We start from the raw sequence: 25,602 nt of genomic DNA, 5'->3' as shown, positions 1-25,602 counted from the left end.
AAATTCTTTGAATTTATTTTAATAGGGTTTAATTGTGTTTACACAACAATTTTGAATCAAATTTTTTTTTTTTTTTTTGCAAATATGGTGTTTTATCTAATTCGAATTATTTAACTATATTCATTAATTTATTCATGCTACTCATTGCTCTATTTTTATTAAGGTTTAACGATTTTTAAAATTCTTAAGATCAAAATATTATTTTACTTCTAAATTTATATTATATTATTATTAATAATTTTAGAAATACCTTTTTGTTTTGGTTTTTCCTTAATTCAGTTTTAAAGACAAGTGGATTTTAATTCACTTATAATAATAATTATTCATTATATAATATACTATACAAATTGTATAGTAATGGTGCTAATGATATTAAAATTATATTTTACTTATTAATTTTAGGTAGTTTTTATATTGTAATATATTTTTTTGTAAATAACTTAAAAGACGATTGTGTTTCATTTTACTAATTTTACATTATTAAATTTATTTTATAATGAAAGTATTATTATAATTTGTTTTTTTGTTTTTATTATTATTTTGCTTTTCAATAAGAAAACTTTAAGGTATATAATACGTACATTTATATAATATTATTTAATATATAATTTTTTTTTTCTTAATCATTAAAAAGTATTTACAAATTTAAACAACGTAATTTAATATCACTTTTTTAATGCTCCGTAGTAAATTATAAATTTACTTAACATTGTATAGCAAAAGAATTATTCAAATACGAGTGTATAATATATGTTATTATAGAAAGAATACATATATATGTAGATATATATCAAATAAAATAACATACATATTATGTTATTTTATTTATATTTTATTAATAATAAAATCATTATAAAAGTTATATACATATACTATACTTACATGTATATTATGTAATAAATATACATATATATTTTGTTTCAATTAATATTAGAAATATGCAAAAACGTAATATATTTATTGTGTAAATTTTTAAAGAATTCATTTTGAACATTTTTTTTATTTATTTGCATTTTAAAAATATTTTTCTATTGCGAAAAAACATATTTATTTATTTTTTATGTTTTATTGTTTTATCAACATGTTATGCGAATATATACATATTGCATATATAAGTAAACATAGATTTTTACGCAAATATATATTTAATTTTTTTTCTAAAATTAATTCCAATTAATTACACACTATGTTTTTCGGATGCATTTAAACCAACGGACTTCTTTTCATAACAGTTCTCCAAAATCTTAGTCCCGTTACATTTTTCTTTAGAATTCTAAAATTTAAATTAAAAATGAAAATTTAAATGCACATAATACAAATGTAATAAATTTGATTTAGTTTTTATCCAATGATAATATTTTATTTTATTTTATTAAAAATAAAACTTACGTTACAACCAATTTTCGGGAATCTAGGTGATTCGGTATTTGTTAAAACTTGTCTTTTTGAATTACGATATTTACGGTATTTTTCCATGAATGGTACAACTAAAAGTATTGCTCCAGAAATTACAATAAAAAATCCAGCAAAATAAAATGATAAGTCATAACTTCCAGTAACATCGCAAAACCAACCTAAAATTTTTATATATTAAATTAACATTTGCATTTAAGTTAAATAATTTAATAAGAGAAAGAACGCAAAAATATGCGAGCTATATATTTTTCAAAAACGGACTAAATAAAGTTAATATATTTGAAAATTTAGGAAAAACAAAATTTTAGGGTTAATTAAACTCTTGAAAGTCAAATCGAATAATTTGAGCATATTCCTAAAATAATATATAGAACAATTCAATATGAATTGCCAACATTCAAATTGTATTATCTTATATACGAAAAATCTTACCCAACGATATTCTTACACATTATAAATAGCATTACCATATTATGCACTGTATTATAATTATAAAGTATACTTTGTAATTTAACTCACCAGCTAGCGGCGGACCAACTAAATTTGCAATTCCTTGTACTAATAATAATAAACCATATGCATTTGTAAATTTATCAATTGTAATTATTTCTACTAATATAATACTGGTTAAAGCATAATTTGCTGCAATAAATAAACCAAATGCTCCAGATATAACACACAACCACTTGAAAAAGTAAAAAAAAATATAACGAAATATAATGAATATTCAATTTGAAAGTGATTTGTATAACACTTACGGTATATGTGGTCAAAAGTGGTACTAATGCAGTAATTGCTCCACAAAATCCCATACAAACAGCATATACAACGCTAGCATTAATACCTTTCAAATCACCAACCCAACCAAGAAATATCTAAAAATAGGTTTCTAATCAATAAAACTATTAATAAAGTTAAAAACACTAACATACCTCACCAAACATATTAACAATACCAATTAAAGATATTAACATTGAAGCATCTGTTTCTGGTATTCCCATATCAATAGCATTATCAGCAATATAAACATACGGTACATCATACCATGTGTAAAGTAAAAAGTTTGACATCGCAAAAAATAAAAATTTAATATCGGCAAAGTATGAAAAATCTAATATATCGCGTAACAAATTTTTAAATTCGTCAATTCCTTGGTACCATTGATTTTTTTCTTCGGCTATTGTTGTCATTGAATTGCGGTATATATCTGGACATGACGATGCCCGTAACCTATATCGATTTATATTTAGCATAGCACCGCGATAAGTTAATGAATGCCTATGTAAACGTAAGTCTTTCAAATATGCTGCTGAAGGTGGTTGATGTTGATGATTAGGATTGTGATGATGATGATGGTGGTGGTGATGATGATGGTGATGATGATTTTGGTTATTATGATGATGATTGTGATGATGATGATGATGAATTCCATTATCGGGATTACGCTGTAATTATAAGAAGGTTGTAATTTAATTTAATTACTATTCAAACATTTAAAATACTAATATAAAATAATAGTATCATATTTAGCTTAGTATAAAAAACTAATTAAATTAATTTGCAAGATGTTTCTTTGCATTGTTACTTTTCTTACACCGTTTATAATTGCTTTCATTACTATTATTACACACCTCTTTCTTATTACACCTTGTAAAGTTCTAAAAATTTCGGCGAACAATTCTACAAACATGATAAGTAAACACAACACAGTAGATAAGTAAATTTTGAATAGAAGTAAATGTTTTAAATATTTCACGGGAAATAATATTTCAGCATTTTTTGAAATTTTTAAAACCAAATAAAATCTACATTAACGATAGAAATCGAAGTTTTATATATACTATAGTATACTTAAAATATATATGGAATTTGTAAAGTTTGACTCAAAATACTTACACGTTGCTCATGAACTGAATTGCATTTAAAAGTATTTTCATTTAGACAGTTCGAATTCGTGCAAAAATCATCACTTTTCATAATTTCGTCTTCACAGTCGACATTCAAATTTTTATTTTTCTGCAAAACTATTTTGTTATCCGCATACGGTTCACTAAAACTACGTGACTGATTTAAATTTGGATATTTTTGCAATATTTGATGAATATTTTTATGTGAATTAAGAAGTTCCAAAACTTCTGGAGGTACCTAAAAGGATTAATATTATTATTATTTTCCAAGTAGAATAAATAGATACCACAGATAAAGAAAACTGCATTACTTACTTTTTCCCCGTTACGTATGAATGTTGGAAGGGTAACCAACGAGCTGAATAATCTTGGATCATCACAATTTTCATTAAAATTAATATTTTCATAACCACAACCTCCCCCATTGCTATTATTACCAGAATTAATACCTACGCCACTATAACAACCACCACAACCATAATTAGAATTTGAATACACGTGCTGTTGATTTAAACTAGATGTTCCAGCAGTATTTGTGCTATTACTAAATGAAAATGAATCGGCCGAAAGCCTTACTTTTTTCTTTACTTTCGATTTACGTTGCTTCGCTTTTAATTTCGCTTTGTGTTTTGTCCATTCTAAATCCTTCATTAACAAACCACAAACAGTCATATTAAGAAAGCACCCAGCTAATATTAAAGTTGCTCCACGCCAGCCATATTCTTCTATTAAAACTTGTATAAAAGGAGCGAAAATAAACGTACCTATACCACTGCCACATACTGACAAACCAGTAGCAAATGAACGTTTTTTCTCAAAATAATATGCAACTATAACAACCGCTGATACGTAACATAAACTTAAACCGAATCCAGCTATAACACCAAATGTTAAAAATAAAAGTTCAACTGAATCGCTGACAGCTGATATTACAAAACCTATGCATGATAGTATAGAACCAGCTATTGTGCATGCTCTGCAACCATAGCGATCTGTTAGGAATGATGCAATTGGTCCAGACAATAACGGTATTGCCATAAACAAGCTACCAATCCATGCTGTTTTACCTCTACTCTCCCCAAAGTAATTTAAAAATTCGACATAAATTACACCAAAACTAAATGTTATACCATCAGCAATTAAATTAACCATAAATGATGCAAATACAACAACCCAACCCCAGCCACCATCTGGTGCTCTTGGCTCTGAGTATTGACCTAAAGAACTACCTTCATCATCTTCTGATGTCGATGAGGAAGATGATGACGATGAAGATGACGATGATGATTGTGAAGATGTTTCTCCTGAATTTGTAGAACAATTATCATTACAATTTTCTTGAAGATTATGTTGTTGGTGATGATGGTGATGACTAGCAGTGTTATTATTGCTGTTACAATTAGTACAGTTATTACAACTATTACTAAAATTTTTACAATTATTAAAACGTTGATTACACTTGGTGTTATTTTCACAGTTGCAAATGCAATTACAACATAGCGTTGTTGAAAATTGGTCACCAACAAATTGGACATGTAAGACTGGTCTATCTGGTGTGGTTATTATACTATTTGTTATTACGGGCGATTTTTCTATATTTTTTTCCGATAATAAATCATTATTTTCAATCGAATATCGATTGTTAATGATATCTGGATAATAAAGACTTAAACGACTTTGTTTTTTTTCTATTGTTATGCAATCATCTGACTCCAATTGTCTCTGATCTTGTTTCGCTAATTTATCACATTGCAATTTTTCATTAACGAAACTATGTGTAGATGGTATTTTAACAATACTTTTTAAAGTTGTATTTGAACTTGATATAACTACTTTAGTTTTATCGAAATTTGATTGTTGTTGATGCTGTTGTAGTTGAGGTAAATTTGATAAATTTGTTGATGATAAGTCATTAATTTCATTATCATCATCATCATCACTTTGTTTTTGAACACTTTGTCTTCGACTATGATCCGAAAATGTTTGATTAATATAATCATTATATTGTCCTTTTATTATTTCACTGGATTTCCTATGATTACATTTTAATAATAATTTTGATGATTCGTCAACGTTTTCATCAAAACTTATTTTATTATCATCTAATGTTATTGTTTTATGTTGCACCATTGGTGTATTTAATTCACTAACACCAATTTTATTTACATCGTCACTAAAATCAACATCATCATTTACAGTTATATTGGTAGACGTGTTCAAATATATCTGTTTTTGAATTCGATTATTTGAATTTGATTTTGTCAATGGTGATATTGTAAACAAATCATTTTTCGAACCGATTAATCGATTTTGTTCGATTTCTGATGATAAATTTGACCTATAATTATTTATATTGCTTTCGAATCTATTATTTGGTAATATTTTAGTTCCCGTAAAATTATCGTCATCATCATCATTATTGTTGTTAATTGATATCGCCGTTGTTGGCGCTGTTGTATTTGCTGTTGTTGTTGCTGTTGATAAAGATGTTGTTTGAAAATTATTAAATGCAAGATTGTCGTTACACTTAACAGTGTTTTCAACCGATTTATACTTATTGGACCGATTGTTATCCATTCCGATAAATCGCGACTGAATTGACGCCTAAGTTTATTTACATATGCGGCTGTCATTAATATCTGAAAAAAAAAGTGGTTCTATTAAAATATATAATAGCTATATATGTATGTATATATGTGTGTATATTGTGATTTATTACAAAGAAGAAATTTAAAGAGTTTTAGGTGTTGTTCAAGTAAATGTAGTGTCACTACAAAAGACAATTCGAAACGTCTTTAAGTAATTCGTAAAAATGTCAACATGTTTATTACGTAAACCAAAAATTTTAATCTCTTTTTTAAATATTTTCCACATTTGAATATACATATCTATCTATGTATGTATATTATTATATTTGGCTTCTTCAGATTATATTTGGTTTTTAAATTTGGACATTTTAAAAAAATAAATAAAAGGAAGAACAAATTAATATTAATATTCTAAAATTTACCTCAAAATTAAGATCGTAGTAAAGATTCGACTCTACAATTGATGTTGGCGAAATAATATCACCAAAAGTATTTATAAGCACTGTTCCTGCCATACGTGACAAAGTAAATTAAAGCTGTGAATATACTGAAAAATAAAAATAAATAATTAATCAATAAAACTTTGATTTTTTTAAGTCAAATTAGGTTTGCTTTAAAGAAATTTTTAAAAAGAAAGCTGTAGTCAATTTGAAGTTATTTTCCGAATCTTCAACAATTTGAACTACAAATTAATACTAAAGTTGAGAAACTGCAAAGAAAACTTCACCATAGCAAAGTAAATCAAAACATAATCACAAATCTTAAAATGGGAACGAATCAAAAAAAAATTTTTATTACAAGACCCAATGGCTTGTATATTAGAACATTTAAATTTGATAGGATGATTGCAAAACCCACACTTTTACTTATTATCAAATATTGCATATATTTAGGAGAAACATTTGTAACAAGGAATAAATATAAAAATTTTAAAAATACATGTATGTACATATATTTATATGTACCACTTTTTAGACCAATAATAAATGTTCCACAGTTCACAATATTATCCTAATTTTCGATGAGAAGATATTATCTACTACCATCTCACTTTACTGAAAATTATAGGAAAAAATTGTGCTCTAATGAGATATCAAGCATAGAAATCGAGGATTTGAATAGATTCTACAAAAGCCCGGTTAGATCGGCGCGTCATGCAATTAATTATTGGTGTAATAACAAAACGGCTTAATTTATATTCATTTGGAGAATTCAGCTGCCAAAAGTTTGACTTTTTAGAACTCTGGTGAGCTGTACTTGTGAAATTTTACTCTTTTATCTCGAATTTTGGTAAATAGACGAATAAATGAGCCTAATGGGCAGACTTTTTCTAAAATAATCATCGATATGAATTCCACCAACTCATTTTTACATTTAATTCCTTAATTTAATTTTTAAATAAAGAACCTTATCAGAGAGACATTAATATGTTAACTCATTCAGAATTTCAAAATCAGAACAATTAAATTTTTAAACAGAAAAAATAAAAAATGTCCTTGACTATCTCTTCATATTCTTTTTGTTTTCCAACTTTATTCCAATTTTAGTCAAATCAAATAAAAACATAACAGCCTCATGTACAAGGAATCAATGCAATTTCATTTCCGTTTTCTTTACATTTTGACAGCTATTTATATGAACATCTACGTAAATACATAATACTTGCTATCTACGTAGATACATTATGAATGTAGTCATATATATGAAGAATATGTGCAATACTATGCATATACATACATACAATTCATATGTTTGTAAACCAAAAAAAATCACGAAGAAAATGTTATGGGTATTCATATTATATTCTTCCTGTTGTTTTTAATATCCTTGCATAACATATGTATACTCGTTTTGCATTTAACATACCCGTATGTATGTGAAAATTTATATTACATATATGTATGTATATGATTTCAACGGAACTTTTTGTAAAAATTATAATTTATTGAAAATTTACAAAAGATTTGTATATTTTAAATTTTAGACTAAAAATTTTCATTTCACGAATTTGACAAATAAATTTCAAAATTCTTCAAAATGTCATATATCATTTATTGGAGGTCATAAATGATATGTATATCATTTAATATCGCGCTTATTTGGTAGAAATATCAATCTCTTTAGGCCTAAATATGATGACATATCAATTACATACATCGACTCATTTTATTAAATGTCAACAAAAAAAAACATTGTTTACTTTTGAAATATCTGTCAAATACGGTATCAAAATATTTTTCGACATCTTTTATTTCAGTTTTAAAAGTGAGTCAACGAAAATCTTTGTAGTGTAACTAGAATTAGAATTGAATATATTAATTTTTTGAATTCAATTTAATTAAATTCTTACTATTCAAATTTAAAAAGACACAAAGTTTCAGATAATAGTCTTCTTTTTTGACAATTTTAATAATTTTAAGAATTTTATTGTAGTATAAATAAAGACATTCTCCTACTAAATGTAGGTTATATAAATACAACAAGCAACTCTCAATAAAAAATCGGAAATATTCCTGGAATTTTCGAAAAAAACTAAGGCGTCAAATATTGACAAAATTTGTTTGTATTTATAAAGAAACACAAAAAAGAGTTTCCCATTGAGATTTGAAAATTTTATTTTGTAAACAGCACCGGTTGGAACAAGGACTGAAACAATGAAATTTAAGGGATTATATAAGTATTTTTTTTAATTCTTTTGGAAATCTGCTAAAAATTCAAATAAAAAAAATAAATAAATAGTATACATATAAATGTATTTTATGCACGTATCTATGCAGGAATAAAGATAAATATTAAATTTCAAGGGCAAAACAAAAAATTTTCAATTTCATTATCTATCTATTCAATATCTAAGCATATACAATAATATATTTACATTGACATACAAACTATATACTAAAATATTATTAAATAAATATACAATATGCCACACTCTTCTAGAATATAAAATGTTCTACTTTTAAGGAGGAAAATGTTAAGGGAAAAAGAAAATGTATAAAACTTTATCATATCTTACAATTCATGCATACCATTTTATATTTTTCTGAGACTAAATTTTAATGTCATAATCAAAGAGAACCCATCCAAGAAAAAAAATTCTAACAATAAAATATTAAAAGATAATAAAAAGAAAAGAGGATACAAAAAACACCGACAAGGATTTTAATTGGCAAACCATTTACCTCTACCAATTAACTTTTTTTTTAAAGTTTTTGTTCAATTTTTAAATAACATATTTTTAGTTTTTTTTTTTATAAAAAACAGAAAAAAGTTTATAATGGAAACAGATGTGTATTATATATGTATAAATAGGATTTTTTAATAATAATCTCCCCATTTTAAGGTTGAATGGATAAAGAGTTATGGAATATATGGAAAAAAGTGTTAAAACTGAAAAACTCTAAAATATCAATCGATTGCAAAAGTAATTTATGTCAAATCATTCGTCTCTTAGGAATTTTAGAAATTTCATATTTTAGGAAAGAGTCACAAAAAAAACTGTGTATTTTATATCAAACCATTTCAGAAAAGACCATTTTGTATTTAGTGTCAAAAGTTATAAGTTTATTCATTCGAAAGAAATTGTGAAGTTCATTTAAAGTAATATTTTTTTGATTTATTGAATTTAAATTTTATATGATTTGTATATGATTTTGTTTTTGAATAATTATAGTAACTAATTTTATTAATATTCAAAAACAAAATTTATATTAATATAATTCCAGATTATGATCATTAAAGTGTCTGGTTAAAATCAGTTTGAACATATTTACTTATAAAAGTTGTCAGTTCTTAGTTTTATTCTCTCAAGTTAAAAACAATAGGGATTTTCGGCGGCGAAATGTCAGAATTCATATAGAACACACATATTATTTAAATGGTACTGGTCAGAATCAAGTGAAATTATCGCCGCAGAATTTATGTTTTATAAAACCGATGGTTTTATTTTTGACATCACCTGTTTCAATGTATGAATATGCAAAATATTGTATGCAGTAAATTTTTGCCGTTCTGCTGTTGTTCCAAGTTAACAACGAAAAGCGCCCGCCGTTTTGATTTTGGTTTTCAAATATAGTGAGTAAATGTGCATTTGGATTTTGACATTATATAAAGAAAATTCTATAACATATAAATAAAATTGATTATTAAAAACTTCCTAATTTATGTAAATATCAATGTTACATACTTAATGAAAAATAAAAACACGAACTCAATTATTAATAATACAAATACCTTACAAGAGAACCAAATGTCAAATTTTTCATAACTTATAAAATTTGTTGACCTTAAAAGAGAACGATAAAATTTAATAAAAAAATTCCCAATTTTCAAAGTATTTTTTAAGCAATAAATGAAAAAAAATTACATAAAACTTGAAAATATGAAGGATATGAAAGATGAAAACTTGAATACGTTACGGAATCCGAAAATAAGAATACATGAATGTAAAGTGACCCTAATTCCAGTTCTTTTGTTCCTTGTGCTGTTTTTCAATTTTATAAGATAATTTTTTTTTTATTATTATAAAAAAAATGCTCTATACTTTTCTAAAAATAGAAAATATTAAAAGTTTCATTAAATGAAATTTTCCGGTATATTATCCACAAAACAATAAAAAAAAACAATATGGAAAAAAGAACTTTATCTGGTAGGTATTACCTTTGGATAAGTAAACATTTTATATCCGCATAACATACACATTACATACGCTATATGCGTACTTTTATGTATATATAGTATTTATGTAGTTTTATTTAAAAAACTTGTAAAAAAGAACCTATAATAAAATGAAGGAATACATTTAAATTTTTGTATTCAAACTTATATAAATAATTTATAAAGGATACAACTATGTATATATGAATACAAAAATAGGCATAACACGTACACGTATATATGTATGTAACCAAAGATTTAAAAAAAGAAATTCCTAAAACCATTTTATTAATTATGAAACGTTTAAAAAACAATTTATTTGATATTTTCAGATGGGAGCACTTATGTAAAATGATAATTTCATATTGTACCTTAACATTAACATTTATTTTTAATTTTTTATCGAATTATAAAGAAACTTTTATATTTTAGTATAAAATTTGGTTCATTTCGGTAAAACATATTTTATTTTGGTTAATGTACTTTTAAAGTATATTCTCACCAAAATTTAAGATATTTTAAATTAAAATTATATTTTTTTTATTCAATTAAATGAATTTAAAATTAATATTTTTATATAACAATAAATTGTGTATAATGTTTTTTTTTGTAGAAAATTACAGTATTTGCAATACGCAAGTTAACTGAATAATGCGATTCACCCAAAATATGTTATCATGAGAGTTTAACAATAAAGCGCTAACTTAAGTCATTTTAAATTTAAGGGGAATTTCTTTGTTTATAATTATTTTGATTAAACTAAATTGTTACAATAAAAAAGGTTTTGAAATATTTGTTATATTATGATTACAAATTAATATAACAGTGTTTGTATATACTTCACATACTTCCTTAAGATACGAGTATTATACTTGTATATACTTCCTACTTAAAAGTAGGAAATTTTACATTGACTTCTTTAGTTTAATACTTGAAGTATAAAATTTAATTACTCATTTTCAATAAAATATCAAAACAAGGATTATAGTGTTCAATGAAACTTCATTGAACACTAACTACTCGTAATTTTTGATAACTTTTTTTTTAAGCTAATTTTAAGTGCGTTATACCTCACAGGCACAGGTCTCCGAAAATGTCATGAAGCAAAAATTTTCGATTTTTTTTTATATAATTAAAAAATTAAAAAATATAATTCCATCAATTATATTTCGGTTTGATACAATTACAATTTTATTAAAACAAGTTGTCGGGTCGCCACTGTTGGATTAAATAGCACAAACTTGAATTATTATTTTTCAAAACCTTAAAGGCTTAACTGACATCATAAAAAATTATATCCGATTTATTATATATTTAGCACATCAAACTCTCCAAAAATTTATTCAAGTACTTTTCGAAAATCTCCAAAATTTAAAAATATTATAAAAATCTTATTAAATCTTAATTGAAAATTATCTTAAATGATGTTATTGCATGATAAGTAGTAAAAAAAAAAACAACACAAATAAATTCATTATTTTACTATAAAATTTTATAAGTAGTTGCATAACACATACAGGCCCATGTAATTTTTGTGTGAAATCGAACTACAGTAAGCAAAGTCTCTTACATATCAATAATTATTAAGTATAAATTAATTAGTAATAATAAATTAATTAATATCATTATTTTTTATTAATTACTCTACTAACATAAATATACATACAGGCATATAAAAACTCACATAATTCAAATTAATTAAATTTTTTAATTTTTTAATAATTTACAACAAAAAAAAAAACTTTAATATATCGTGCCAATTTCAATTAATTTTCTTTTCTAAAAGAGTTCAATTGAATTTAATTTTAATTGAATAATAATATTTAATTTATTTATTGTGTTGAAATTTAATTATTGTGAGATTCTGTCAATTTTATTGTAACCCGTTGAGAAATTTTATCAAATGTTTTTTTTTCCTTAATAGTCATGGTACTCATGGTAGTAGTTTTTAAGTAAATAATAATAGAACCATAATCAGTGGTGGTAAAATATTGTGAAGTTAATGCTACAACTAGATAACTCGAAAATTTTATATTTTTAGATAATTAAACTAGGCGTCATAAAATCGAATGGTCTTTCATCTGCGACCAATGTCTAAGCTTAAATATCTGAAAATGATAATACAAAAACTAGATATCTTCATGATATATTATTTATTAATGCTAAATCTTTAAAAGTCAATATCTCTAAACCAATAATTGCGAGTTATCTAGTTGTAGCATCAACTTCACGATATAATCACGCAGGTATTAAAATTCGGCGAATAGTTTTTACAGTTTTTTTTAAACTGAATTCTTTTGCATTTTTGCTCATCGAATAGATTGGTATATTGTTAATAATGTTGAATAATTAATTTAATCTGTACACTAATTATACTCATTTACTTATAACTTTTAAGCTTTTTTCCGGCAACTAGGTGAGAAATTCAATTAAAATAAAATATGTTATGTAAAATGTAAAGAGTTTTTTTTTATTATTATTATTCAATAGCATACACATGTAAACAATAAAATTTTCTCGTAAATTAACTGCTTTGTATATCATGCAAACCTATAATTAAATATTTTTTTATGTAAAATTCAAAAGTCATTATTTAATACCTTGACTTTCAAAAGAAACTATTTTGATTTAACAAATGTCATAGAACTTGAATTTATATAATATTTTCGCATATTCGAAATATTGTATGAGTGACCACAATGTTTTTTAAAGTTATATTATTAAATCGTTCGTATAGAAATAGTTATATGAACTATTAATAATTAATAAGTATAATGTAATCGATAAATGCATACAACATTTCTGTATTTCCTCCTCCACAAAATTGGATTATCAACTAAATATTTTTTTTTTATTTTTAGATTTATGTACATAAGGGAGATTGTATATACATACTTATATATTTTCAGCTTTTTGTTTACAATTACAAAATTACAAAATAATATTTAAATTTCGTTTTATCCGATAATTTCCTACACAAGTATATTTATGACTCTAAATATTTAAAAAATAGAGTTTTATTTACATCACAAATAAGTGGTTTAAAAAAAAAATTCTTTTATTATTAATTATTTTTATCTATACATATATAATATTACGTATGTATCTGGAACAAGTTCATTACATTCAAGAACAGCGCATAGTAAAATTACTTAAAATGATTTAATTAACAATACAAGGTCATTTATATACTATCTAGACGTCCTGTCGCCAAACTGTACAAAACAAAAAATAATGTTTTTCTGTTATTTAAATTAAGTAAAAAAGAAATTCTAATTAAACTTTATACTCACTATGTAAATAAATTCTGTGCATTAAAATAAAAGCAAAAAATAAAAATTAATTTTATATTGAATTTATTTACTAAGACTAATTTATATAAGTTAAATTTTCATTAATTCGAGTTTAGAATAGTTTTTACTTGTGATTAAAATTTGACGTGCTGCACACACTGCAATTATAAATCTCGCAGTAATGAAGTGCGTTTGCAAATTCATTTTGCAATAAAGAAATGTCAGAATTTTCACTGTCGCATGAAGTTTTTTTTTTAAATTTAGAAATTTTAAAAACATATTACAAGTTTTAGAACCTGTACACTGCGTAAACTGTTAACGTAAAGAACTTATAGCTGAAACTTTTGAATACTGTTTAACACGGGCTTTAAAATTTAACTTTTAATGTAGAACTTTCAGTACAGTATGCTTAAACGAAAACTTTTATTTTTTATAAGTATATACAATTAAACTTGAATAAGAGCTATAAAAATTGTTTCACTTATCGATCTTTAATATTGAGCGTGATTAAGAGTGTAACTCTGTAACTGTATTTCTACCATTTCTATAAAAACATTTACATATAAAAACAAAAAAATTAATTGACAAAATATTTTGTGCTAGACAAAAACAACTATAAGCCCATTAAAAGAAACGATTGAAAGGATTTCGCCATTATACTTAATGAAAATTCAATAATTCATATGAAATATGGAAAATTATAGGGAATTATTTTTAAAGAGTTCAATGAAATGTACTTATATGTTACAATAGAATTTCTATATAATAAGCATTTGAATTGGCATAATTTCTATCCGTTATACATATAGAGATTTCATATTGTATTTTAGGAAGTCTTCAGAACAAAAAAACAACTATATAAAAAAGCATAGAACACCCGTTACATAAAGACTTCACTACATGCGTATATGCATATATAAATATTATTAAATTCAGACATTGAACTCTTATGATTTTTGTCACGTGTGAAATAAAGAATTCAAATTAAAGAAAAAAAATAATTTTATTGAAAAATTAAAATGAAGATTATAATGTGCATACTTATGTGTACTTATGTATGCATCATCAATTGACCACAACAATAATAGAAATTTAATATTATAAATAACTTTTGATATCAATCAAAACCGCTCGTCTTCTTGAAGTAAAATACATACAAAAATTTTAATTAAATTCTATGAGATATTTCTTTTTAAAACATATTTTTGCACATAGACGGTAAATTTAACTTTGATTATAATGAAATTAGGTATGACATTAAATAATAGCCATATTTATGCTCACATATACAATTACATAATTCATTTGTATATCTACTAAGTATTTTATGGTAAATATTTACCCTAAATCCATTACGATCTATGTATAGACATTGTTTTAAAATAACTTTAATCGAATAAATTAATTTAATCATTAATAAAAAAAATTTTCATTGAGTGATTGTATTTTTATTATACTTCAGTATGATAAATTATTGGCACTTTTTAAGATTTTTTTACTGCATTTTTCTTTCAAATCATTTAATCCCTTAACACATAAATCTCAATTTGTGTTCCTTTGATTTGATCTATGGATCTGTGTCGTTCACTTCAATAATCTCCTATTTTACATACACATACACACATATATGTATGTATACACATACTTTAATTCAATATTACTGTACTATGCATAATTTACAAACAAAGCTTCTTACACTCCAATTAACATTACATAATGTAAGTATACAAGAACTGTTTCTTAATTTTTTTTTTAAATTAATAAATTTAATCCATTAATTTTTTTTTCATTTACATAAATGTACATAACAGTATGTGCATACAAGCAAAACAAAAACAAAAAAAAAAAACAAATTTTTCGTTATAAAACAAGGTGAAAATATGAAAAGTAAATACACCACACTATTAATGAAATGACATTAAACAACCTGTTGACAATTTCTTTTTCTTCAATCTTATTTTTGATTTTGATATATAAAATACATACATTCATGTACGTATGTACATATGTCATATACAATAATTTTCTTTATTTACAAATTTTGGTTGAATATTCACAGAATTTTTAATATTATTATTTATCTACAATCATACATATATACATACATACATATGTAAATATTTCGTATTACAGTTACACTTCTTTGAATTTTAAATTTCTTCTTTTCTTATTAAATAGGTATAAAAAATTTCTTTTTGTTATTAAAAATTTTCACGAATTTTTTAATTTTTTTTTTTATCTATTTACCTTCATAATATCCAAAATGTAATTTATAAAATCATTCAAACTACTTTTAAAAAAAAAAAAAAATTAATCGCGACAATAATAACAATAATAAATAAATGAACTCTAAATATAAAAATAAACAACAACAATAACAAAAAAAAAGAACAATATTAATAATAAGTTTAAAATTTATAAAATATAAAAGTAGCAGCGTATGCACATGAAAGCGTCTTAAATTCTTTTAAAAATAATATTATGCCTAAGAAAGCTTTTAACTTAATAAAAATATAAATATATATACATACATACACAATCATAATGTATTAAATACTTGTATACATATATATTTTTGTACACATAAACTTTTAATCAGAAAGAAAGAAAAACAACTAAGAATAAACATATGTTGTACGAGTTCATGTATTATGTCATACATACATACATACATATGTAAATAATATAAAATAAAAAGTAAAATAAAAGTACAAAAATGTGCATTCTCAATATATAAGTATGTATATATAATATTATATTTTTATTTATGTACTAAATTCGTGTTGGTAAAAACAAATATCAGATGGGGCTAGGCACATGAGCGATTTTATAGCTAATTTCCTATAGCTTAATTTCCCTGAAAAATAGATAGACATGTATATGTATGTATGTATTTCGCCATTGTCTTAATCATATACATATGTATGCATAAGTATATTTGAGAAATAAAATATTTGTAAAAATTTCCTAATTAATGTCTATCTGAGCAATGTATATATAATATAGATAGAGCAATGTAAAAAAAATATAGATTTCAATCCAATTCTTAAGACCCATTTTCTCAAAATATTATCACACTTATTATATGGCTCTCTCAGTAAACTAAATTAAAAATTAAAATTTCAAAATTTTCCAGAGACAGCCAGATCTTTTCTATTGAACTTTTTTAACAGAACATATGAAATATCAGTACAATGACAATGCAGCCCTTATTGTTAACAATACGATCAATCAAAATAGTGATGTGTTTATGGTACAAGTGTAACAATATGAATTTCATTGTTTGCTACCTTATTACAAGTATTTATACTTCCGATTATCATTTTCTATTTGTTGTTATCATATAAGAAAATCGATAAACAGAATCTTCTTGTATAATACTTTATACATAAAAATATAGTATTTTTATTTGCAATCTTTTATCATTTAAAGATATTTTGTAAAAAATAGATTATTCAATTATATAAAGTTAGATGAAACACATAAAAGAAGTCCATACATACATAACGTATTAAAGACACATTGCTCAAAATTCTTGCTAAATCTAAGTAGATTTAGGGAAATTCATATCTGCGTCATTTGTCCGTTCATTGCATCTAAATCAAATACATAATAACTGTTTAATAACATATATATATATATATGTGTATATACAGGTATTCATAGTATTAAAAAAAACGATATTTAAAATAAATCTCTGCCATATCTTCTGTAGTACTCATTAATGAATTTTGAAACTGTGTTTTTGTACAGGTATCATTAAGTTGTCGCAATCAATTCTTGAAATTTCCAAATTTGATACAAATATTATTTTGGACAACAAAAATTTTCAATGTATACTAGATACTACAATATCATACGCATATACATATACATATGCTACTTAAAGTATTAAGTGAGATTGCCATTACTACAATTTTCTGTATAAAACGAACAAAGAAAATTCATAACGTTTTCATATATAAAGTAGAGCCACACATGTCAATACTCTATATTTTATATTATATAGATATACTTATAGAGAACTAGTAAAAAATAGTATTTCTAAAAATACACACATTTTATTTTTACAATATTTAAGATTTTTTTTCTCTTTTTTCTGTTCTTTGCTTGACAATTTAATTTTTTCAAAATTTAATAAAAGAAATACATAGCATGTACATATGTACATTACTTTTTTTGGCATTTGTCATTTAAATTTCGTAAATGTCATACAATATATCTGATAGCTTTCCTTAAAACTCCTCAACTGAATTTCTATTCAATTCGGTCGTCCGCACAACAGAAATTTTACACAATATAGAAATAATGAGAAAATACTATACACGCAAACAAAAATGTTGATTTCCACCAATTTCAAAGAACTGTGACGTATATAAAGTTTAAAGTAAAAAAACACGGCAAAAAATTGAGTTGACCGTGTCAAATCTGTGATATCCGTACGAATTTGTTATATTGTTTGCGAGTAAATATGCCATATGGGACAGACTATGTTCAGTACTGTTGTTTTCAATATTTCCTAAGAGATGGCTAAACTACTATTAAAGTTGTATGGCAGCTACCACAAGAAGTCAAGAAATTTCAACGATTTTTATCACACATAACAGAACAAAGAACCAACATTATTTAATGTATTTAAGTCAGCACACAAAATTTTTTTTGAAAAAATTCAATTTAAAAGTACGTTGACAATTTCAATTACGATTTATTTATTTCATCAAACGAAATACAACGTAATTTACAGGTAACTTTTTCAGTTGCATTTTAATCTAATAAAGAACTTAAGTTCGATAATCACTTATTAAATAATTATATTCATGCCTTTTAACGTTATAAGTGAATGCTATGATTTTAATTAGAAAACAAACAGATGAAAAAAAAAGTAAACAAAACGTGTGAAACAGATTACATTTTGTATTCTAATATTAGAAACTTAAACTTTCACAATCTTTGACAGATTATTGTATAATTTTCTTTTTTATCCATATAAGTATAAATGATAATTTGTTTACCATTGGCAACATTACAAGAATTTTATTACGGCTAATAATTAAAAAAACTTTTAAGTACTGGTTGTTACGAAAAACCGAAACTAACTGGCGAAGTTTTCAATTAATTCGAATGTCACCGAACGAAACTCTACTAAGAGTTCGTAGATCGTAATTTTTATTTTTCAAGAAATGTTAACTATAAGTTTACTAGTGTCCTTAAAATTGAAAAGAAATGCTTCAAAAGCATTTCCATAATCTTCTATAAAGTTTTCACTAAACTAGGCAATATACATTGCGGCCAGTTATGTGCTTACTACATTAAATTTTTTTCTTATACCTGTTATATCTAGAAAAAAAAAACGTAATGGACATGAATAAATACATAACCCATATTTAGCTATACAATATACACTATATCGTTTTTCAAAATTAATTCAGCCACGTGTCTATATCTTTTTTATGTGCACAATAAATCAAAGTATTATTACACATAGAAGAATACACTGATTTAGTCGAGACTCTTAGAACATTTTTTATACTAATAATTAATGTTTCTTAAATCATAAGATTTAAAGATTTGTTAATTTTATAGGATTAAATTATGTTAATTGTAATAATAGAAATATTACCATTCGACAGTTGAATGTAGGAAATTGATTTTGTAATATTTGAAGAGAATTAATCTTGAATGAATATGTAAATGAATGTCAACATAATTACAATTTAGAAATTTCATTATACTTTAATTGCTGTCTAAAAGAAACCCAATACAAATTGACGTACATGTATCTGCTCAAATAAATGTAATAAATTAAAAAAAAACAACAGAAAATAATTCTAGTTCAATGAACTAGCAAAAAAAGAGAACATATGCAACCTATTCAATTGGAGCATAAGCAAATGCTTTCGATCACGCGCTTTAAGAAGGATAAAAACCATTTGAATAAAAATATCTCTAGACCTTAATTTTAACAAGCTATTTATAATTCTTGGTTCGAACGGTTACTATATTTTCAATGAATTTCTTATTATCAATGGTTACTTTTACAAGGTTATCGTCATAACATAGCTATGTTACATGTAATTATTTATATTTATGCCTATACATTTTAAGTGCGAGAGTACAAAAATGTTGTGATAAAAAGAATTGTCTATGAAAAGAATTGAAATATAAATATGTATTTTCATTTTATTTCACAATACCATCAGCAACGCCGGCGGGAGTTTTGCTAGTGTAAATATTATTTTATAATAAAATATTTGTTAAATTTTCTTATATTATTTTATGAAAATTTTCGAGTTTCACATAATTTCTATAAATATTCATAATATAAAAGAACTTTATACACTTACTATATGAATACATTCATACATACATACGTAGGAATACAAAAATGAAAGTTTTTTTCTGATATTAACGTAACAGAGACTCTATATACGTTAACAATAAACAGGAAGTATTTTTTTTTGGATCAAAGGATCGACAGAGGAAATGTAACTTAAAAATTTGAAAAAAAAATGCAAAAAACAAAATAGCAAATAACAAACAAACAACAATATAACAGTTCGTTTTCATAAAAATGAAAAGAAAAAAAGAAAATCATATTTTTATTATTACAGTTATAATGAATATTTCTTATTTCTTTCACAATAACTGTTCTCTATAAAATTTAATGCATTATAAGTAAAATATAAAAGAAAATAGTATAACAAAAGAATAGATTTAATATGTAGAACAAATGCAGTATATGTGCATACATTATAGTATTATATATATTGTACACGTTAACAAACTTGTTCAAGTTATTTTATATAGAAATAAAAACTGTTCTTAAAATATATTCTTTGAATATAACAAAAAAAAAGTTATAAATTATTTTAGTTGCTTTACTTAAGCATAACTAAGATTTTTAATAATTTAAAATTTTCTTACTGAAATTAAAAATAAGCAAATGCATTATAAAGTCAGATCTTCCTAATAGCACAATCGGTCAAACTCAAAGGTAATAAAATATAACATTTACCCGTTTCACTTTAGATATTATATGTACCTAAAACCTTATATTCATCAATTAAAAAAATTAAAGGAAAATTGAAATCCTTATATAATTGCATACCTTTAGGATAAATCTCGAAGCCATAATATTACAAAAAATGTGTTATATAATATTAATGCTTTCAAAATAGAATTAGATTGTTAATAAATTATATTAGTTAAAACTTAAAAATACTTTTTTTTTGGACATGAAAACTATTACTCTAATACTCGTATTCTTGCTTTTTTAAAAGATCTAGAGAGCTATTAGTTTCGACGAAGCTTTCATAAATGAAAATTTTGTCAAATTCGAAATGTACAACCTGAACTAAAATTTTATTTTAATGAAATAATATAATTATAGATATTTATTATTTCCTCTAATTTCTTATATAATATAGAAGAAAAAGAATAGTAAAGTTCAAAACAAGCGATTCAAGAATACGATTAATTTATAGATTTAAAATCTTTACAATTGTCTATGGCTTTGCAAAATTGAAAAAAATTACTGGTCACCATCAAATTTTAAAAATTGTCTATGTAAGTTCTATTATTAAAAGAAAGGCAGAGAAATTTTAACTGAAACGACTGAGCATATTTTTACCAAATTTTTTTTTTGTAAATGTGCTAGAAACTAGTTGTTTTTTTGAAATACTGCAAAATTGAATTCTTTCATAATTTTAAAATTTCATGTTTCATAAAAATTTAAAGTCCTAAAATAATTTATTAAATTCATTTCTTCATTTCAATGATTGTGGACTTTTAAAATACTGCGTTACATTTACATTATTACAGTGGTAAATATTTAAACTTTCTATTCAAGCCATATTTTAACTTATACTTCATATTCATTGACATTTTAATCATGACATCTTCAAAATTTTAATGACATTATTTATTGAAATAAAATACATACACATATACAATCAAAATACATTTGGTTTTTTTTTTTTTCAATAATTTCTTTGTTATCTGGTAAAATAGATTTAATTAATTTCCGCTGTGTTTTCGTATTTTTTTTATTTGATAAAAGAGATCAAGCGATCTCTTTACATATGCTATTTTAATTTAATATTTAAATTTAAATCAAAATTTTAATTGAAATAATTTCCAAATCTATTGTATTATACTCGTATATATACATACAATATGTACATACATAATTCAATTTTATACATTAAATGATAGCTTAATAGTTGAGAGTCTTTTAACGTATTGTTATCGTATAAAAAATTTTAAATGCAATTGAAGAAAAGAGCTTTATATAGAAATGCAACTTTAACAATATTATAAAATGTTTTTTTTTTTTTAAATTATGTATGTAAATAATATTAATGGTTGACAACAAGCCGAACAAATGAAAGAAAAAAATATGTATGTACATATGTAGGTATAATGCAAACAAAATGTTCGTAAATTTTGTAAATAAAAATTTAAATTATTGTCATTTTTATTTCAATTAGAATTTTAAAGTGCATTTTTACAATATAATTCTAATCAACCAATATAAAATATACGGTATTTCATTGAAAGACAATTAAATATTATGTATGTATGTATATATTTTTTATTAAATTTTTTTATAGTCCGATCTATCATGTTATTTCAAAACTTTAGTTTCATTGTCAGATTTGACATTTTACGAATCATCATAAAGTCTGATTTATAATATTTGTGTTTGAAATATTTATGTTTACGTATGTGTGTACACAATGTTTACAAATTAATTCAAATTCTGTGAAAATAAATTTTAAGTTTGACAAATCAAAATTTGATTGAATCATCAGTTTTGCATATTTGGCTTTTGTTCACGTTAAAATATTCACTTTTTTTAGACATTATGTTATCACGATAGGCGTACATATATGCAACATGTCAATTAAATATAATCGTAGCTACGCAATATACATAATAATTTACATAACGTAAAAAAATAATGCCATACGCAACATTTACATTGCAATTTCTTACAACCACACGTAGCACATATGCGATAACGTTTTAATATATCATTTCTGCTTTTAAAAACATACGTTATGTACATACATACGTTAATATTTGTACGTACATATACGAATCTGTAATGAGATTATATTGTTATAAATATTATTTTTATATTTAATATTAAGAATTTGTACGTTTTTGATTTTGCGTAAATTTCAAATATTAACAAAGAAATTTTCTACAATAATAAACTTATGATAACTGTGATTTAAATAACAATAAGTTTATACATTTTATTAAGATTTTCTTTTAAATAAAATACAGTTTTATGATGTTATTTAAAAAAAAAATTAAATGGAAAAAATCACGCTATATTACGTACACATAACAAAAAAAATTACATTCGATAATTGTTGTAAAAGAGAAAATTCAATAAAATTATATAGGCATATGTTTACATTATATTATTAAAAATAATAAGTTAAATGGTCGTACGAGAGAACGAGAAATACAATTCGAAATTGAAAAAAAATAGAAGAGAATTAAATATTTTTTGTGCATTCCCCTAAGAAAACATGTAATGTGAAGAACAATAAGTTTTTTTAGACATTTCCACGATAATCCCAAAGAGTCAGATTTAATATTTTTTGAAGTTTTGACAAAATATCGTTTAGAAAATCTATTTCGGAGCCTAAAATGCCAGTGTTAGTCAATGTCTTTTGTGCCAGACCTCAAGTTAGTCTTCATTTTTTTTTATTTGATTGCATAGCATTTACAATAAGGAAAAAAATTAGTAGTGTGGCAAATGACTAATGGCAATAGTCTTTCTCATATTTTGCCAAACAAATTTCTAAAAATAAAACTAAAGCAAAAATTGGGTTAATTAATTAAAATAAATCAACGTATCTCAATTTATTCATCTGCTTGTGTTTTCATTAATTTTTAAATATGTTTTCTTCTATTTTTTATGCATTTCCTGAATACTTTTTCTTTTAAATTAGCAAATGCATAAAAATTTTAATTAAATTAATTTCTAAGAAAAATTTTGTTTAGTTAACCAAAATTTAAAACAGTCATAACTTCCTCTAACGATAAAATTTTTAAGTGTGAGGAGATTATGAAACAAAAACTCAATAAATTCTAAAGTGGATTTCAAATCAAACAATAATTGAATAATGGAAAACTACTGGCTAAGCATTTCATTTTTTTATCAGAAAAAATATTCGAAAAATAAATTGAAATATGTATGTACTTATGTTGGTAACTACCCAAATACAAATTTTAACTATATATGTATACGTCATAATAGGCTTTATAAAAATTTATTTATAATTTTTTCGTCGGACTTATCTTAATTTCAAATTATTTAATTAAGTTCATTTCAGTTCAAAATTTTCTAAATTGATTAACAAATTAATATACTAATTGATATCTATACTTATACATGCATACAATCGAAAATTATTGTTGTCCTATTGGATGAATATAATTTGAGTGTAAAATATGCAAAATGATTGTACACCATTTAATTGTGTGGATATTATAAAACCAAAAAGTCTTAAATCAATTTAAGGCTTTTTCAAAAATGAATTTTTTTTTTGTAACAGCTTGTGTTCCATTAAAATCGTCTTAATGAATTAATAAATATCTCCATTTAAAGATAATTCAAAAAAATTTAATTAAAACATAGTTGAAAATACTTTGAAATTATAATTCCAATCAATCAAAAGCGGTTTAAAAGATTAAGTTTCAAATTTAATAAAGAATAAAATTTCTAATTTTGAGTTTGCAGAACAAGTTAAATTTTCTTTTTAATATTTTTTTGCTTTAAGGTTGGGTGTACAATTACGATATAAATATACTCAGTGGTGATATCGTAAGCATACTGTTTTTCTTGATGAGCGTATCGATTTTAATTGGTATAAAATCGATACGCTCAATAAGAAAAGAGTACCAGTTATTTACATTGCATTTACAAGTTCACAAAAAAGAAAAAATTTATACATACCAAAAAATGGGTATTTATATATACCATAATATATAGAGTGATATAATACCCATTTTTGTACCATGGGTACAATATATACTCATATGGGTATTTATAATTTTTATCCTGTATTAAGTTAAAATGATCTATAGCCCGCAAATGAAATATTTTTGAATTATTTTGTGCAAAATTTTTAATAGTAGTTCGAAATAGTTTCAATATTTCGAAACTGATATAGATAGTTGAATATAGTGAGTACCAAAATTCAAGACAAGGGAAATTTTTTATAAATAGAAGAATAAACATTATTTTTATAATAATAATAATTTTAATTTTTACCGTTTACTAAACATTTCTTAATATCCACCACTGTAAATACTATAAAATTTAATCATATCGTTTATTACTCCCTACACATTTTATTATTTAAATATGAAAAAAAAATATTCCATAAATTTATATTACTCGTACCCCATATAATTAATTATAAAACATTTTATAAAGGAATTATTCTTAAGCAACTTGAAATAAGTATATACTCATACCTGATTACATACCTAATTAATATTAGAGGTGTAAAACTTTTTATTAATAAACTTGAGATTTTTTAAATTATAAATTCATAACTAATTTATTGAGGGAATTTTTTTTTTTTCTGATTATAAAATATAGAAAAAATTATTTTATCTCAAGGTTAAAAACTATAAATTCAAATTGTATAACAAGTATGATTATTAGTTTTTATATTGTAGTTAATAAATATGTTAAAGGAACACTTAAAATAT

General features: G+C 23.6%; 1 protein-coding gene across 3 annotated transcripts in view; it reads right to left on the bottom strand.

Annotated features, from left to right (window-relative positions):
• Positions 1-937: 937 nt before the first annotated feature.
• LOC129612979 (uncharacterized) overlaps positions 938-25,602 on the bottom strand; it is a 54,531-nt gene continuing 29,866 nt past the window's right edge. For 2 of the 3 annotated variants that reach the window (XM_055526844.1, XM_055526845.1), the window contains exons 2-9: positions 6,334-6,458; positions 3,639-5,962; positions 3,313-3,561; positions 2,349-2,861; positions 2,175-2,291; positions 1,936-2,101; positions 1,390-1,574; positions 938-1,273 (exon numbers count right to left, since the gene is read on the bottom strand). In XM_055526844.1, coding sequence (XP_055382819.1) covers positions 1,178-1,273; positions 1,390-1,574; positions 1,936-2,101; positions 2,175-2,291; positions 2,349-2,861; positions 3,313-3,561; positions 3,639-5,900 — 3,588 coding nt within the window. In that variant the 5' untranslated portion in view covers positions 5,901-5,962; positions 6,334-6,458 and the 3' untranslated portion in view covers positions 938-1,177. Of the gene's footprint in view, positions 1,274-1,389; positions 1,575-1,935; positions 2,102-2,174; positions 2,292-2,348; positions 2,862-3,312; positions 3,562-3,638; positions 5,963-6,333; positions 6,459-16,107; positions 16,240-25,602 lie in introns of those variants that run through there. The other variant, XM_055526846.1, reaches the window with a different exon arrangement.

The sequence above is a fragment of the Condylostylus longicornis genome, unplaced genomic scaffold, assembly GCF_029603195.1.
Source record: "Condylostylus longicornis isolate FDR11 unplaced genomic scaffold, ASM2960319v2 ptg000080l, whole genome shotgun sequence".
Classification (NCBI taxonomy): Eukaryota; Metazoa; Arthropoda; class Insecta; order Diptera; family Dolichopodidae; genus Condylostylus; species Condylostylus longicornis.
The sequence above is the reverse complement of the archived record's forward strand: the minus strand, read 5'-3'. Positions and strand labels throughout refer to the sequence as shown.